The sequence below is a fragment of the Gekko japonicus genome, unplaced genomic scaffold (genome assembly GCF_001447785.1).
Source record: "Gekko japonicus isolate JY-2015 unplaced genomic scaffold, Gekko_japonicus_V1.1 scaffold146, whole genome shotgun sequence".
Taxonomy (NCBI): Eukaryota; Metazoa; Chordata; class Lepidosauria; order Squamata; family Gekkonidae; genus Gekko; species Gekko japonicus.
Genome location: NW_015167533.1, coordinates 977,765 through 996,699, shown reverse-complemented (window position 1 = coordinate 996,699; position 18,935 = coordinate 977,765). Strand labels below are relative to the sequence as shown.

Genomic DNA, 18,935 nt, shown 5'->3' with positions numbered 1-18,935 from the left:
AAGTAAGGTGGTGCAATGCAAGTGCACATCTGGATGCAGGCCTGCACTGTGTGACTTTCGGTGGGTAGCATACGGGGGGAACCACGTCGATCACGTTGGGGGCGTGGCCCCAATCGTCGGAGGGAAAACTCTATGGTTTTCCCTCTGACGATCGGGGCCACGCCCTCAACATGATCGACGTCGCGCGTCACTTCCAGCACAACGAGGGACGGCTCCCGGAGCGCGGCGAGGTTCCCCCGCCGGTGAGTAAAATTCACTTGGCAACCCTACAGGGGACTGGCAAGCCTAGCCTGGTCGCCTCAGCAACAGGGATGCATTTCTTCTTCCCCTGTCCTAAGCGGCAGGAGAAACAGGCCATGTAATTAGATATATCCCCTTCCCCCATGACAATGTTCACAGCAAGTCCTGAACCTCATGGAAATTTGGTACATACATTTGGGCCTGAATTGCTGGCAGTTCCCTCCACAAACCAGACGCTAGCCACAATTTTTGGATGGCTCACACACACACTTCCACTGTTCACCCCTAGGGATGCCAGCCTCCAGGTGGGACCTGGGGATCCCCTGGAATGACAGCTCCTCTTCAAGGGTGTAGACTTTCCAATTTCCCGGGGGGGGCTGGGGCTCGACCAGAGGCATTGCTTTGCTAGGAGCAAGGGTGGCTCCCGGGGGAGGCTGAGTACCTTCCTGAAAATTTCGGCGGGGGCTCACGCCCCGCCGCCCCCACGAAGATTACGCCTATGCTCCTCTTAACACTACAGAGATCAGTCCCCCTGGAGAAAGTGGATACTTTGGAGGGTAGACTCTATGGCATTGTATCCCACTGAGGTCCCTGACCTCCCCAGGTTCAATCCCCAAATCTCCAGGAGGTTCCCAACCTGGATATGACAACCTTTAACTTCCATTCCCTGCCGGTGGCCAAGGAAGACCTGGCAAGCCTATCAGAAGGAGGAGACTGGATTTATACCCTGCCCTTCACTAACCGAAGGTGTCTTATAGCGGCTTAGATCTCCTTTCTCTTCATACACCCTGTGAGGTGGGTGGGGCTGAGAGAGCTCTTTCAATAACTGCTCGTGAGAGAACAGCTCTGAAAGAACTTGTAACTGACCCAAGGCCACACCAGCAGCTGCATGTGGAGGAGTGGGGAATCAAACCCGGTCCTCCCAGATTAGAGTCCACGCTCCTAACCACTACACCAAACTGGTTCTCTAGGGGTAACACACCAGTTACTTTTAATAACCTAACTTCATAGGAACCTGCCTTCCATGTACCTGTATGAGTTACTGTCGTGGGCGTACCTTCTTTAAAAAAAGGAAATGATTTCTGCTACACTGCTACCTTGGGAGCATATGAATGATTTAATCACTTCTAATGCACACCCTGTTCTCTCTCTTTCTCTGTGTATGTGTGTGTGTGTGTGTTTATTCATCGTGTCTCTGTGTACTGCAACAGGTGCAACACACACACAGACTCCCATAGCTAGCAAACACCTTCTGCTAGATGTACACACTATTAAACAGACAAATGGAAGTTATGGGTGGAATATTTTGTCTCCAGTAATGACAGCTGATTACTTGCAAAAAAAAAAAGACCTGGAGAGACTACCCATTCTAACAAGGAGTGTAGATAAAAGCGAGGACAAATTATTTTAATACCTTATTCCTAAAAGGGAGTTGGAGCACAGCATCTCTCCTCCCCCCCCCCGATTTATTCATTGCAAAATCAATATCCATCAGCTGTTTGAAATTAAAGAAGAGGTTAGACCCTGGTTTTAAACATGCCTTATTCTATTGTGAGAGCTTTCTGCTCAGCCCGATAAATCTTCTTTAAGAGGATTAGGAAACTTTCATTATCTTTATCTAACCTGAACTAACACTAACTCTGAAAAATTAATCTATAGAACTGGACAAAAGCCGATCGCCGTTGCTAAGAAGCCAGCCTCTGGAGTTACTTTCTAATTGAAGTGGGTGGGAGGGGACGGGGCCTAAATCTGTTTAGACCAGGAGGAGGGAGTGAGGGTTGAGGGTGGGGAGAGAGACAAGAACTCCTTATGGGCTGAACAGGTCACATTATTCCTCGTGAATAATTTATCCATCAGCTTCGGGCATATTTTTTTTCTCTATGAATCATTTATTTGCGAGGAAAGAAGAAGGGGGGGGGGTGAACCCTCGGTTCCCCTGCTGCTAATTATTTATACAGCTTGAACCATCAGAAAGCACCAATAATATACTCAGCGGCCACCCACTAGGAAGCCATAGGAAAGCTAAAGGTTACCGGATTCCAGCTTCTCTCTACAGAGAAGGAAGGGCTCCTTCAGGGACGGGGCGGAAATGCAGACGAGGCACGCGGCACGATGGAAGGAGACTTATCAATGGGAGAGATTTGTGAGCCCTCCTGCCTGCAACTGCCGAAACTAGGATACATCCAGAGGTCATTTTGGGGGGAATTGCAGGGGATCGCAGTTCCCCCGGGTGAGGTACGGGGGGCGGGGCACATGACGAAGCCCCGCCCCCTGCTTCCGGCCGCCCCACTTCCGACCCTCATTGAGCCAGGAGGAGGCAGGAGAAGAGGGAGGGTAAGTTGCTTCCTCCCTGCCTCTCCCCACCCCTGCCTGCCTGGGGCCAGGGAGGGCCTTCGCGGGGCTTCCTTGCACTCCCGCCGGCCTTGCAGGTCCACCGCCGGGCCCCTCATGTGGCTCGACAGTGGAGCTGCAAGGCCGGCGGTGACGGCCGGGACTGTTGGGGGCGGGGGGTGTGGCCTTATGACACACTTCCGGTGATGTCAGGGGGTGTGGCATATGCTAATGAGTTATGCTAATGAGTTCCCCTAGCTCTTTTTCTACGAAACGACCCCTGGATACATCACACAAAGGAGTATAAACTCTAATACGAATGAGTGAGAAAATGGTGCAAATGTATGCAAACCTGTCAAATTCAGCTTTCCTTGGTGCAGAATTCTGGGTTCCCCCCCCCCACACACACCAATTGTCACTTGCTGGAAATTCAAAGTTCTGCTACAATCTTTCCATTGTGTTGCCCAGGAGCCCCCCCCCCCCACCCTGGGTTGTGAAATACCTAGAGATTTGGTGGTGGAGCCTGAGAAGGGCGGGGCTTGTGGAGGGAATGGATGTCAGCAGGGTATAATGCCATCAAGTCCCCCTTCCAATGTGGCCATTTTCTCCAGGTAGGGTTGCCAGCCCACAGGTGGGAGTGGGGGATCCCCTGATGTCACGGGCTTCAGCCCGCCGCCAGCCAGCTGGCCAATGGGGGAAGCCCTGCCCCCAACAGCCATGGCCACACGCAACATCCCCAGCATGATGACATCACACGGAAGTGATGTCATCATGTCGGGGATGTGACATAGTGACACTCTGGTATTTTGGACAAAACTCTATGGTAACCATAGATTTCTGCCTAAAATACCAGAGCATTGCTGTGCAACGTCCCCGGTGTGAAGACATCACTTTTGCATGACATCGTCACGCTGGGGACATTGTGTGCTGTGACATTGCCCCTTCCCTCTCCCGGGAAGCTCCCTCCCACCCCCCATCAGCAGAAGAAAAGGACCTGGCAACCCTATCTCCAGACGAATTGATCTCTGTCAGCTGGAGATCAATTGTAATCCCAGGAGATCTCCAGCCACCACCTAGAGCAGTGGTGGCAAACCTATGGCACGGGTGCCAGAGGTGGCACTCAGAGCCCTCTCTGTGGGCACGCGTGCCATCGCCCCAGTCAGGCCCAGACCATCATTAAAGTGTTGAATTCTCTGCCAAATAATTTTAAATAAATGAAAGCAGGGGTCATTTCGTAGAAAAAGAGCTAGGGGAACTCATTAGCATAACTCATTAGCATATGCCACACCCCCTGACATCAGGGGCCTGGCGGTGGACCTGCAAGACCGGCGGGAGTGCAAGGAAGCCCCGCAAAGGCCCTCCCTGGCCCCAGGCAGGCAGGGGTGGGGAGAGGCAGGGAGGAAGCAACTTACCCTCCCTCTTCTCCTGCCTCCTCCTGGCTAAATGAGGGCCGGAAGCGGGGTGGCCGGAAGCAGGGGGCGGGGCTTCGTCATGTGCCCCTCATTTGGGATTGCTTTCCTTACTTTGTTTGGATCATCTTAAATTAATGTATGAGTTGTTTTTTCTAAAGTAAAACCTCAGTATTCAGGTTAAATCGCCGAGTTGGCACTTTGCGATAAATAAGGGGGTTTTGGATCGCAGTTTGGGCACTCGGTCTCTAAAAGGTTCGCTGTCACTGACCTAGAGGTTAGCAACCATAACACAGAGAGAGAGAAGTCAGCTAGGAGCCTCTCCACTTTGTAGTCCTGTGCCCCTAACATGCCAGACAAGGGAAAAACAGCCAATAGGGTGATGGTAGAAAGTTCTGTCGAGTCACCACCGACTCACAGTGACCCCTCATGGGGTTTTCGAGGCAAGAGATGAACAGAGGAGGTTCGCCATTGTCTACCTCTGCATAGCAGTCCTGGACATTCTTGATGCTCTCCCATCCAAATACCAACCCCCAGGGCCGACCCTGCTCAGCTTCCAAGATCTGACAAGCTCCTGCTAGCCAGAGCCATCCAGGTCATGGTATCCACTAGGGTACCGCCCATTTTCAGAATAAATTCTTTGCCATTAAAAAGAGCACAAAATCAGCCATATATACAGGGGAAATAAAATGCCAACCCAGACCAGGAGAGCCTCACAGTACTTACTATCGAGAGCCTGTTTTGGATGCCTGGTAACTCCACTCTACAAATTCTGCACTCCCCTCTCTAGAAAGTTAAACTAACCACCCAAAATGAAAGCAGGCATCTAGAGCCACCCCAGATAAGCAGCGCATTGATCATGCCAACCCAACAACTGTGCAAGCTAGTCTTTTTTCTTTATAGTTTTAAATTAATCAAGTCCTCCACTCGCCACCTAGCCAGCCTCTGGTAGCTCTCCCCAAAGATTGGATTTTTCTAGCCCAAATTCAAACTCCAACGAGTCCACACAACCAACAATATGAACAGGGCTCTGTCACCCAGCAGTCGGGCATCCTTTCAAACTAGGCATGGATCAAGTCTCTCTCAGGGACCACCTTTCTCCCCATAATCTTCCAAAACTCCTAGTATCATGACATACAGGCAAAGTATAGTTTACCTCCTACCTTCTATTCCCCCTACAGTTGCTGGGAGCCTTCCTAGAACCATCAGGGATCTTTGGCAAGTGGAGCACGAGGAAAGAAGATATTGACATGCCATCGTCACATCTGCCTAAAATCTGGAAGTGACGTCACCAACTCTCTAGAGACAGGTGGAATCCTAGAGCATTAGTGACATCACTTCTAGGTTTTATCCAGAAGTGACCTCAACAACATCTTCTCCTCACCACCCATCTGAGTAGCAGCAGGGGCCGGGAGGCAGCGGGGGTGAGATTGCAATCCATCGTGGGCACACAGCAATTACCCCTACCCAGTATCTTTAAACAGGCCTAGATTGTGTACTCTGGCTGGGCATGATATTCCGTTGGACCAACTGCTTAGTTTTGAACTTGCTTTTCTTTTATGCTGTCCTTTTAATTCCAATTTGTTTTTTTAAAATGATTTTTAGTTTCCCGTGATCACATTTGACCCATGTATGCATTAATTTAAAGGTCTAAAGGTCCCCCCCAAAGGGACATGCTATTAGGAGCATGTGAGAAAGCCCATGCACCAGGAGGCGTTCATGTAGCAATGGCTACAAGACGGAGCATGCTGGTGGAGCTCATTCCACAGGCCCAACAGTAAAATCCATTCCCGAGCCTTCTCAATGGGATCAAACACTCCCTTCGACTGAACTCCCTCAAAAGGGGCCATGCTCCAGGATGCCTCCTCCCGTCGGCTTGGCGCTTGATGTGGAAGCTCCGAGACGCTTCTATCAAAAGAGACCCGGGAACTCCCTCTTTGTCTGCCCCATCACTCCTGTTAAGGGAAGGCAGCTCTCTTGCAGCATTATCCCCTTGAAGCTCTGTGCCAGAAGCCCTTGATGGCTGCAATGACTTTGACATACTTACACCATCTGTCTTCTTTCCTCCAGAAATGTGATAGCCGTGTTCTGTTTGAGTCTCTTCCCTTACAGTGCCTGACAGTTCTTTTTATTTGGGCACTGCATTCCCCCCAAAAGAAGATAATTCCGCTGTCAAGGCCACTAAGGTGCCACCGAGGCTTTGCCTTACATATTTAGAAACCGCTCCGTTCCTTTGGAACTTGGAACCCAGTAGTAGACAGGAAAGACACCACCGTCACAGACTGGATTTCCCCCCCATTTGCCACAACCCACTTTCAAAGGCTTCACAATGCACTTTTGGGTCCCGACTCCCGACCCACAGGTTGGGAAACACTGCGGTAAAACGCACACAGCCACAGCTTCCAGAGTACAGATAAGTTCCCAGCTGCCACTGGGAGGCTCCCAAATCAAAGATTAGTTTGTAAAGGAGGAAAACAACAGCAACAAAACCCTTATACTATACAACCCATATGACTCAGCTTAATCTTTGGCAGAGTGTTTCAACTACCCTGGGTTTCCATGTAAAACTGCCCCAGTTTCACCTGTGTGTAGTCACATCCAGGTATCACCGATCATGCAGGGGCTACATTTTTACCTTAGCGATGTGGGTAATGCGCGAACGAGCAAATAACTGAATGCCTGAGATCTCACTTTAAATGCAGCCATAATCATCAGCCCTCAGATTCCCGGGTCCGGCAAATAAATGTTATTAGTGCCATTAGAACAGCTTAAGGCCGATTCTACAAACTGCCGTGCAGGAATGACATTAGAAACCATGACATTATACTGAAATACATAAACATCGCTGAAGTATGGACCTGCCAAGGCAAATGCTTAGAATTGGGCCACCAGTGACACGGCCCAGCTCTTTCAATCAAACTGTGCAGGCACAAGTTGTGCAGGCTCATTTGTTCCTTCCACCTATGGCTGTGGACATCACGCCTGGCCTGAGAGCAGAGTATGTGAAATGATACCCAGAGGCCCAAGTTTTAACCGCAAGCTCTTGCGCAACAGGGCATTAAGTGGAAGTGGTTGGATTCATAACTCCCTGAGCACCTATTCAAAGGCAGGAGCCCTTCAACATGAAATATCCTAATTTCCTCAGCCACCACCGGAACGCCTTACCTTGAACGATGAGATGGACTCGCGATGTCTTTGGATGATTGTCGGTTTGTACGGAGCAGGTGTAAGGGCCTTCGTCATATATGTCCACATTAAAGATCTTAATGCTGTACTCGGTTTTGGTGTTGGAGACGATGACCACCCGGTCATCTATTGACCACTTATCATTCCCAGCATAAAGGATAGTGCTACGGTTCAGCCAAGCTACTCGCGTGACCCTGTTGTCCACGGTACATCTGAAAAAGGAGAAAGAGCACAGAGTGAGCAGGTGGTGCCGCTGTGGTTCTAGCGATAATTTCCTCCAGAAGAAATCAATGTATCCTGAGTTGGACCTTCAGGTAACAGGCTAACTTAAGAATTAATTAATTATCGTATGGCATTGTGTGTAGTATAGCCAGGAGATCCTAAGATTGTCCGGCAGACAGAAGTTCTAGCTCTTTTACCATTATGCACCACTAGGTGGTGAGCTAGACTTTGGGGGGAGGGTTAGGCAAGAGATGTTTCAGGGGTGGTTTGCCATTGCCTGCCTCTGCATTATGACCCTGGTGTTCCTTGGAGGTCACCCTTCCAAATACTAGCCAAGGCTGACCCTGCTTAGCTTCCGAGATCTGATGAGATCAAGCTAGCCTGGGCAATCCAGGTCAGGGCTGCTAACTTAAAAGTAGTTATCAAACTCCAAACCTGGAAAAGATGGCTTCGAATGAGCCCACCCACCACATGAGGCATTTTACTCTCATATAGGTATCCATGGAGGACCCTCAGCAATGATACAACTCATGTTTTTAAGCCCAAGCCTTCTGCTTCACGTGAGCAATGGGGCTCTGGCAGTCAAGAGCTTCCTCTGTCTTCCCCACACTATAAGACATCAAAAAACTTATTGCTCATTGGCCCTGACCTGGATAGCCCAGGCAAGCCTGATCTCGTCAGATCTCAGAAGTTAAACAGGGTCAACTCTGGCAAGTACTTGGATGGGAGACCTCCTTGGAATACCAGAGGTGGGAGGCAGGGGCAGGCCCTATTTAGCCACCTCTCTGAATATCCTCCAGGCCCCCAGTAGGGGTCAGTCACCAGAGGTCACCACAGCTTCCAGGCGCACGCATGCACACAGAAACACATGCACACAGGGGTCATTTCCTGCAGGAGCGCACAGGAGCAGAGCTCCGGCAGTAAAAAGCCCAGGGGGCGGGCACATGCAACAAGCCCCACCCCCTGCTCCCAGCAGCCTTCAGTCAGAGCAAGAAGCAGCCAGGTAAGTTGCAGAGCCGCCGCCCTCCCCCCGGTCCAAAACAGTCCAGTGGCACCTTTAAGTCCAAGTTTTATTCAGGTACAAGCTCTCCTTCCTCTGCGAGGACAGATCTGCACGTTCCTCCCCCCCACCAATAGCTAGCAATCCAAAACCGTCTGGTGGAGCCTGAGCAGTGGGTGTTGCCTTCTGACACACTTCCGGTGATGTCAGGGGGGTGGCATATGCAAATAAGCTATGCTAATGAGTTATGCTAATGAGCTCCTGCACCTCTTTTTCTACAAAATGACCCCTGCATGCACATATTTAAAAAGCTCATTGAGTCCCCCTTCCCACGTGTGCCAAGATGATGGAAAGGTCACATCCCTGCTCTGAGGAGCTTGGAACTCCAGACTACCTTAACTGACAACATCACTCTGATAGTTAAGAAGGCGTTCCCTGTGCAGCCAGACTAACCAAAGACAAAGCAAACTCAAGGCCATACTGCCATCAGCTGTGCCTCAGCTGGGTTAAGCCATCTCTGCTAACCTAAAACTGGAAATGACTAGCTGCCCCATTGACAGTATGCTCATTGGTTTTATTTATTTTTTTGGAAAAGTAACAATTTCATTAGAAATATATTACAACATTAGCTTATTCAGCTTACAACAATACTGTAACAAGAACCCGAAAAGTTGAAATAACATATTCCAAAAATTACAATATCAACAATACACTTTCTGAATTTAAACATTTAAATTATCATATCCTTAAATAAAGCAGGAAGTCGTCATAACCTTTCACTAACTGATGCAAACGCTAAAGCTGGAAACCAAATCGACTCAAAATCTGACAAACATGAGCCAATTTCATTTTTGGGCTACTTGAGAGGTCAATTTTTTCCATCAAGTAGAACCCAAACACTTTATTAAACCAACTTGAGATTGTAGGTGAGTTTGAATTTTCCCAAAACTTATCTATTACCATTCTTGCTGCAGCACATAGTATCGCTATTAATTCCTTTCTTTCTGGAGGAATTGTTGCAAGTTGCATTGGTTTTATCAGTGAAAAGGACATTACAATACAACTGAATAGCCCAGACTAGCCCGTGCTTATCAGAATTTGGAAGTTAAGCAGCCATGGTCAATACTTGGATGGAAGACCAGGTTGCTGTGCAGAGGACAACGGTGGCAAACCACCCCTGCTCATCTCTTGTCCTGAGACCACCATAAATTGGTTGCAACTTGATGGCACTTTTTTGTTATTGTTGTTAATTATAATAATAACAACAATAATAATTACAGGCAGGGCTCTTTTTGTAGAAAAAGCCCAGCAGGAACTCATTAGCATAATTGGCCACACCCAACAGCAGAAATTCATTAGCATATTAGGCCACACCCCTGACAGCACAGCTCATTAGCACATTAGGCTGCACCCCCATGTTACCAGAAGTGTGGTTATCCAGCCACACCCACCTTTTGCTTCTTATTCTGTTGACCTTGTTTGTGGTCAAAACCCAGGGCTTTTGTGTAGCAGGAACTCCTTTGCATGTTAGGCCACACATCCCTAATGTAGCCAATCCTAATGAGTTTCTGCTGTTGGGTGTGGCCTATTATGCTAATGAGTTCCTGCTGGGCGTGGCCAACTTGGGAGCCAGCCGGAACTCCGTTCCTGTGCGTTCCTGCCCAAAAATAGCCCTGAGGACATTACTTCTTCCTTTCAAAATATCCACTGTTTCATCCATTTTGTGTGTGTGTATGTGTATATTTCTGTGTGTTTGAGTAATATCTGGAGGAGGAGATACATTCCCGAGTAAGCATATAAATCCCACTGGAGCTATCTGCACAGGACATTGTACCTATTCATTTAGACATTTTATAGCTTGCCTTAATTAAACCAAAAGAAGGAGGGAAAAAAACATCCAGGTCAGGGCTGGTAATAGCTGTTTGCTATGTACACACGCTGTCACACAGTAATGGCTCCTTTGCTGCCCAAGGTTTACTATACACCTATTCAGTATGAGACCGCTTCATGTGTGTGTTTATGTGTGACAATAGATTTTATGTTTTTTAACTGATGATTATTAGCTGTTAGCCCATAGATGTGATATTAATCCTTGTAATAAATATTTTTAAAAGACTTCATTAGCACTCCTAACACAAAGGGTTTTTTTACTTAAAATAAAAACATGCTTAAAACATTAGCACTCTTGCAATATTTTGTTTATTTAACAGTGTCTGATAACTGACACCTCTTGCTCTGAATTATTGCATCAAGATGTCTGTGCTGTTGCAATCCTGAGTATGCTGTTCAGGTGTGTATCTGTAAGCTGCAAACCTATGATGACGCAGCAGCAGCAGAACTGGAAGAAGCAGCAGAAGACAGCCAGTCCCACCGTGGGCCTGATAGAAGCCCTCTGGGGGTCTGATCAGGTTCCCGGGCCACATGTTTGACACCCCTGCCTTAGACCATGGGGGGGGAGGAGAAGGATGGAGAGGAGAGGAGAGGGGACCCTGTACTTGTAGACAGTCTCCACTTTCACCCACTTCCATTCCTTTGGGTCTTACCAGCTTCACTTTTAATTAGCACCCAACTTTCCCTGCCAGCCCACCATTTCAGTTATTTATTACTGGAATCTTCTGTTTTGTTGTGCTGAGGCTGTGGTGAAGATGATCTGGCCTAAGGGCTATGGGAAGGGGCTGGCTCGTCCCCTTGCATAAGGGTTGGGATATGATCCTCGAACCCAGGGGTCATTTCCTGTGAGTATGCTGTTCAGGTGTGTATCTGTAAGCTGCAAACCTATGATGACGCAGCAGCAGCAGAACTGGAAGAAGCAGCAGAAGACAGCCAGTCCCACCGTGGGCCTGATAGAAGCCCTCTGGGGGTCTGATCAGGTTCCCGGGCCACATGTTTGACACCCCTGCCTTAGACCATGGGGGGGGAGGAGAAGGATGGAGAGGAGAGGAGAGGGGACCCTGTACTTGTAGACAGTCTCCACTTTCACCCACTTCCATTCCTTTGGGTCTTACCAGCTTCACTTTTAATTAGCACCCAACTTTCCCTGCCAGCCCACCAGGTGATGTCAGGGGGTGTGGCATATGCAAATAAGTTATGCTAATGAATTATGTTAATGAGCTCCTGCACCTCTTATTCTACGAAATGACTCCTGTTCGAACCATGTGGCAAAAGGGAATACTGTAACGATCCTGTTGGTCTCAGCGTAGTGGGAAGAAGGTCATGCTAGGACTTGAGAGGACCTAGGTTAAGCTCCTCTCCCAGTCTTGACGCCTACTGGGAGACCTTGAGTCTGCCATTCTTTCAGTCTAACCTCCCTCATGAGTCTGTTGTGAGGATAAAATGGAGGAAAGGTGAATCAAGTGTGCTTCCCTGAGCCCCTTGGAAGAAGAGGGAAGTAAAAATGGGATCCACTGATAGGCAGATTTGATAGCAGTGGGGTTTTTTCAGGGTTACTGACATGATTTCAGTGGACAATGAACTCACAGAGAAGTACCCATGCATATACAACCTCCAGTTTTCGGAACCTACATGCCACAGGCAATAAGTAAATCATCCTGGAGACACCATTGATGTATTGGTTAAAGTGCTAGACTAGGAGCTGGAAGGGCCAAGATGAAAAGCCTACCACCGTGGCCCGGCCCAAAAAGGTCTCATTTTTGTCAGATCCGGCCCTCATAACAAATGAGTTCGACACTCCTGATCTAAGTAAACAACTAGCAATAACACATCTACAGGCTAGATTCAGTCCTATCTAAGCTTTTTGTTATCATGCTTAATGGTAATCTCTGGAAGACTCCAATCATCCTATAAGCTCTGGCAACATATTTTCACCCTTATTTACAAATCTGGGGATACAGGAAAAGTGAGTGGCTATTATCACATGGACAGAGAGGCCTGAAGACAACAACATCTCTCTGAGAGGTGGACTGCTTGGAAGTGGCTACTGCAAAGGTAACAGTTATGTGCCCACACAGAAAAGCAGAGATGTGAGCCAGAAGTACAAATGCCTTGAAATCCCAGACAACCACTATTTGTCCATAGTCTAGTCTTGGTCTCTCTTCTCTCCTACCACATCAGACTTAAAAGCTTCAGGAATCAGGGCTGTGTCTTCACATTGTTGGGCATCACACTATGGTCACATACTCCAGAAAGCAATTGCGCCTGGATTCTCCAGTGCAGATAAAAGAACCCAATTGCAATAGATAGTCATAGCATAACAGCACAATAGCAGTTGATGTATGGATGCAACCCACATTTCCAAGAGGTAGTTATACTCAGCAAGGAAGAGAGGCAGACAAGGAAGGAGGAGGGAAAGGAACTGAAACGTTTCCAGAACACATCCACCATTTTAATTCCATCTGATAGAGTAGCCTGATTTATTCCCCCCCCTTACATTTATATCCTGCCTTTTTTTACCAGCACAGAACTCACAATAGAACACAGAAGGTTTACAAGTATCTACATCCAAGCACTGATCTACAGGTATCTACATCCTGTAGATTTCCTGTAGCTTTCCAGGGGATTTCCAAGCACTTTAAGCTTCAGCAAGGCTGCTGAGCAGGGCTTTTTTTGTAGAAAAAGCCCAGTAGGAATTCATTAGCATAATAGGCCACACCCAACAGCAGAAACTCATTAGCATATTAGGCTACACCCATGACCGCACAGCTCATTAGCGTGTTAGGCCACAACCCATGCCTTCCGTTGGCTTGCCTGGGTGTCCCGTGGCTGTGAGGAGCCTGGGCAAGCCCCCCTTTGAAGGGAAGGGAAGGCAGTTTAAACTGCCTTCCCTTGGCTTGCCCAGGTACCCCATAGCTGCGGGTAGCCCGGGCAAGCCAGCCTTTGGACAGGCTGGGGGAGGGACAGGGAGGGCTTTTAATGGCTCCCTGATCCTTCCAGGGCCCACCTGCCTTGGAGTTGCCAGGGGGGGTCACTCTCTAGGCCTTCTCTCTGTAGCCACACACACAGAGGTTTTGGCTGTACTGGGCGTGGCCAACTCTGAAGCCAGCCGGAACTCCGTTCCTGTGCGTTCCTGCTTAGTATTGAGTGCCCCAACCTCATACAGGAATCAGAGAATTTAGCAGCAGAAGCCAAAGTGACAAGAGCAATGCCCAAATTCACTCTGTAGCAGGTAGAATTAAAAGCACTGTTCCAGCTTGTTGGATTCTTCAAGATCTCAGCAATGCAGCCACAGGTACACCGTACATTGAGGTGAATGGGTGAGACACCAGAACATGCTCTGTATGATATAACAATGCAATAACCATTCTGTACGCTATATCTTGACTTGCCCTAACTGCATAAGCTATGATTTCCAGACTCAGCTATTCTTAGTTTGAAAAATTAAATTTAGACATTTTGCATCCTTCCATCTTCCATCCAGACACAAATAGTTCTGGAGACACTAATTGCGCACACTTGATTTCAACCCCTTCATGTTTCATCTCCATATTAATGAGCCCATTGTGCCGACTGAAAAGCCTCAAACAATGGCTTGTGATTGGCTGTGCCCCACATGGAATCTGACATCACAGCAGAGCAACCGACCTTTCCCAATGATTCAACATCCTGGTGTGCTCGCTTCCCAAAATGGCTGACATCAAGGTTTCCATGGACGCAAGCGGCTTGCCTGCACCTGTGAGATCCGAGGCAGGCCTGAACGGCATAGTGATGAAACTCTGCTCTACCGTGCCTGCTCCTTCCTAGAGTTGAGGGTGATGAAACCCAGCAGGCTTCCAATGTGCACCCCAAAGAGGCAACCACACTGGTCTGCCATCACTTCTCTTTTCTGACAGTTTTCCCTTTTTTTTATTTGGGGGGCAGCACAGGAGAGAGGGGGCCCAGAAAAAACACTAGGGGGCCGGGCCCCGTGGGCCCCATGTTAGCTACGGGCCTGCTCCAGGGTCCTTGAAGACTACAAAAGTGAAAGGAAGAACATTCTGGGCTGGGGGTCCAAGGGCCTCCAGCAAGTTGGACCGCTAGGGATGCCCGCCTCCAGGTGGAACCTGGAGACCCCCTGAAATTCCAGCTTATCTTCAGACTAAAGAGATCAGTTCCTCTGAAGAAAATGGATGCTTCTCAGGGCGGACTCTGTGGCATTGTACCCCACTGAGGTCCCTGTCTGCCCCAGGCACCATACCAAATCTTCAGGGAAGCAAAAGGTGGGTGTGGCTGGATGACCACACTTCTGGTAACATGGGGGTGCGGCCTAATGTGCTAATGAGCTGTGCTGTCAGGGGTGTGGCCCAATATGCTAATGAGTTCCTGCTGTTGGGTGTGGCCTATTATGCTAATGAGTTCCTGCTGGGCTTTTTCTACAAAAAGAGCCCTGATCCCCAACCGGGATCCGGCAACCCTACCGCCCTTCTCCCAAGGGGGGACTACAACAGGGGAAGCGCTCCACGGCTCCCACCTGGCTTATAAACACAGATCTTGTCAGAAAAACTGATTCTGTCCCACTCTCTTTTTCTCCCGTCTTTTTTCGGTTTATTTTTAATGCTGAGAGCCAGCAGCCTGTATCCCTTAATTATCACGAATAAGAATCCCTTAATTATGGTATGAAAAGCAGCACATAAATACATGGATCCCCCTCTCCTAGCACCAAGTTTCTCCTCCATTCCACTGTGCAGAATCCTGGGCTGTTCCCCCCTTCCTCTCCCCCCCATTCATCTTCATCTTGACTCACCGCACACAGCCCGCTGTTCCAACATTGGGTCCCCTCCCTTTATTCAAATTAACTGTGGGAGAACTAAGCACAGCCTAGTTAAGTTGAGCCCTCGGGGGATTGCAGTCTAGTGGACTATTACTCCTGTCTCAGTTCATTATAATGAATAATAAAGAGATACTTACACACGTTTTTCGTAAATTATTCATTGCATGGACTGGGAAAATCAGGGCAGTAATATGTAAAACAGACAAGTTGCATGTCTGTGTTCATATAAATATCGAGCATAAAGCCCTTCAAGGAACTCGCTGCTCTCCTCATTAAAGATGAAGTACAAGGATCAGAGTCTGGAGAGACAATCAGGATTCTTCACACTGGCTGAATGCTGGGATGTGGTGGCGGTGGGGAGGGGTTTTTTATGTGTATATCCTGATGGGTGCTGGACCAAATGTTTTCTTTTCTTTCCCCCTCCACTGAAATATCCACTCGTTTGATACTGACATGCATGTATAGCACTTTATAGCATGCGTTACATGTGCTCCACCTTTCCTTTAAACAAAAACAAATTATATTCTTTTGCACCGGAGCCACCCAAATTCTACACTGAAGAACAGCTGAACTGGGTGCCCCACAGACATTAAGCAACATTAGCACCATAATAATGCAATCATTTGCACAATATCTTACTTCTTGCAATTTATTCTAGGATTTTTAGTTTAGTTTAGATCCTGCTTCATCTAGGCTGCAATCCTAGATGGGATTTGATGGTGGTGCAAAGCGCTGTCACCTCACAGCTGGCCCATGATGATCCTGCAGGGTTTTCAAGGCGAGAGATGTTCAGAGGCGGTTTGCCACTGCCTGCCTCTGCGTCACAACCCTGGTATTCCTTGGTGGTCTCCCACCCAAATACTAGCCAGGGCCAACCCTGCTTAGCTTCTGAGATTTCATCAGAGTGGGCTAGCCTGGGCTATCCAGGCCAGAGCAGATGGGGTTTATATGGGAGTATATGTCAACTATGCTGCCATGGAGGTTGGGGAGTTCATTCTGTGTCTTGTTAATTGCTATTGCATTCCTATCCCTGCTGTTCTGCCTTTGCTGAAATGCTTATCTCTACAGATGTGCAGGAGGAGGTTGTATTGTCTGGAAGTCTCCTATGTACCGTGAGAGACTCCTGGTTCCCAGCTTTAGCCACCTAACGGTTTCCTAACTTGTCCCGTGCGTGGGAGGGTATCTAATTGGCTCATACCCTGGGGGGGTGCATACGAATACCCTATATCCTATTAGGCTCTATTGGTTGCCACCATTCTTAACAGTGCCTGTGTTACTGCATCTATAGCTTTGCAATAAAAGTATAACTGTTCCTGAATGTGTGTGCTTCGTTGCTAGCTGTGGGTTCTGACAGTATATTCCTTTGCATGAAGAAGGACTTGCTTCTGAACAAACATGCATAGGTTTGTGCTGCTTGTCAGGTTTTCTTCGGCAATAGGGTTGCCAATTCCAGCTTGGAAAATTCTTGGCGATTTGGGGGTGGAGCCTGGGGAGGGTGGAGACCTCAGCAGAGATGTGATGCCATAGTGTTTGTCTTCTGAAACGACCATTTATTCTAGGGGAACAGATCTCTGTAGTCTAGAAATCGGTTGCAATCAGTGTTCCCTCTAAGCTGAGTTAGTGTGAGCTAGCTCACAGTTTTTAAGCCTCTGGCTCATACATTTTTATCTTAGCTCAGGAAGGACGGCTCCAGAGCAAACTAATTTATGCAGTAACCAAATTGCTCGCTCACAGCTTTAATGCCAGCAGCTCACGAAGGTTGATGTTTTGCTCACAAGACTCCACAGCTTAGAGGGAGCATTAGTTGTAATTCCAGGAAAACTCTAGGCTGCACCTGGAGGTTGCCAACCCTACCAAGAGTCAAGGACACAGAAGTTCCTCCCCATTAAAAAATTATCCTGCTCACCCTGCCTTTCCAAGATTTCAGCAAGCATTGCCCACCCACTCTCAAGTATATCTTTACAACTCCTAAGGGCTAGAAACCTGAAAGCTGATGTTTTCTGGCAGTGGAATTCCGTGTCTACTGTCATCTTCTGTATGTTTTCTATGCTCCTGAAGAAACCTCATCTATATTAAAGTCCCTGTGGATTCCAGCAAAGGCAGACTGAGATAATAACACAATGTAAGCTAGCATGGATGTGTGACAAAGCACTTGCTTGATGGAACTGACATGCCAAGATTACCAGGCAACACATTCTGCAAAAAGCCCTTGAAAAGTAGCTTGAGTTCAGCTCAGCTTCACAATCCGGGGCATTTTTCAAGACTGATCATCCTAAAACTCCAGAGAAGTGCAAACGGTAGAGTTCATTCATACAGTACCATGGCAGCATAACTGGTGCGTTAGAGCATTTGGGTTCCAATCTTAGGAACCCTTGTTGAAATCTCCATTGCATTAGGTCGGCGGAGGAGGTGAACCTTCCTCATACCAGCACCACCTTGCACTGATGTGAGTAAGAACCACGTTTTCCATCCGGTCCACATCGTTGGAGCACCAAGAGATGCCCCGCTGAAAAACTGGCCTGGAGAACAGGCCAGGAGTTCTCCCAGAATTACAACTGATCTCCAGACTACAGAGGTTGGTTCCCCTGGAGGAAGCAGCAGCTGTGGATGGTGGACTCTGTAGTATCACAGTATTCCCACAGAGCTCCGTCTCATCCCCAAGGCCAACCCCTCCACCTGCAAATCTCCAGGAATTTCCCAAGCTGGAATGGATCATGATTGACGGCTGTGTTAGTCTGCCTGTAGCAGACTACTGGTATTCCCAGTAGTCATGTATGGCTGCAAGAGTCAGACTATAAGGAAGGCTGAGCGCCGAATAATAGATTCTTTTGAACTATGGTGCTGGAGAAGACTCTTGAGAGTCCCTTGGACTGCAAGAAGATCAAATCAGTCAATCCTAAAAGAAATCAACCCTGACTGTTCCCTGGAAGGCCAGATAATGAAACTGAAGCTCAAATACTTTGGCCACCCAATGAGAAGGGAGCACTCACTGGAGAAGACCCTGATGCTGGGAAAGACTGAAGGTCAAAGAAGAAGGGGACGGCAAAGGATGAGATGGTTAGACAGTGTCATAGATGCAACGAACATGAAATTGAGCCAACTTCAGAGGACGGCGGAAGACAGGAGGGCCTGGCGTGATCTGGTCCATAGGGTCGCGAAGAGTCAGACTCGACTGTGCGACTGAACAACAACAAGCAGTAAAAAAGAGCAAGAGTTCAGTTGCCCCCTAAAGGCTAACAAAATTTGTGGCAGGGGATGTGCTTTCGTGAGTCACTCACGAAAGTTCATCCCCTGCCGCAAATTTTGCTAGTCTTAAGGCTGGAAAGGGCAAGCCTAACCACATGGAAGTAGCAGCCCTGTTTCACTGGCAGGGCTGCCAGTTCTGGGTTGGGAAATACCTGGAGATTTAGGGGGCGGAGCCTGGGGAGAGCGGGGCTTGGGAGGGGAGAGACAGCAGGGCATAATGCCATAGAGTCCACCCTCCAAAGCGGCCATTTTCTCCAGGTGAACTGACCTTGGTTGTCTGGTAGAGTTGGCAGACTGCCCGGTGTGGGCAGGAGGTCTCCTGCTTTCAGCAGACACTCCCCCCCTACATCAACCTCTCTTACTGGCAGGAACCCAGATATCACTGCAGCGTGCCTATGAAAACCGTAAGTGCTGGGGACGTGGGGGGGCAACACACTGGTTTTTAGGCAAAACTGTATGATTTGAAGCAAATTCTACCATAGAGTTTTGCCCAAAAGCCAGAGTGTCGCCCTCGACATCCCTGACATGCCTACTTCACTTCCCATTTACGTTTGCACATCGCAACGCTCCCACCTCGCCCCGGAAAGTCCCTCCCCCC

The 18,935-nt window shown here is 48.3% G+C and overlaps 1 protein-coding gene across 1 annotated transcript in view; it reads right to left on the bottom strand.

The window, feature by feature from the left end:
• LOC107112316 (opioid-binding protein/cell adhesion molecule-like) overlaps window positions 1-18,935 on the bottom strand; it is a 443,050-nt gene that overhangs the window by 120,126 nt on the left and 303,989 nt on the right. The window contains exon 2 of the mRNA XM_015413443.1: window positions 7,146-7,378. Coding sequence (XP_015268929.1) covers window positions 7,146-7,378 — 233 coding nt within the window. The remainder of the gene's footprint in view (window positions 1-7,145; window positions 7,379-18,935) is intronic.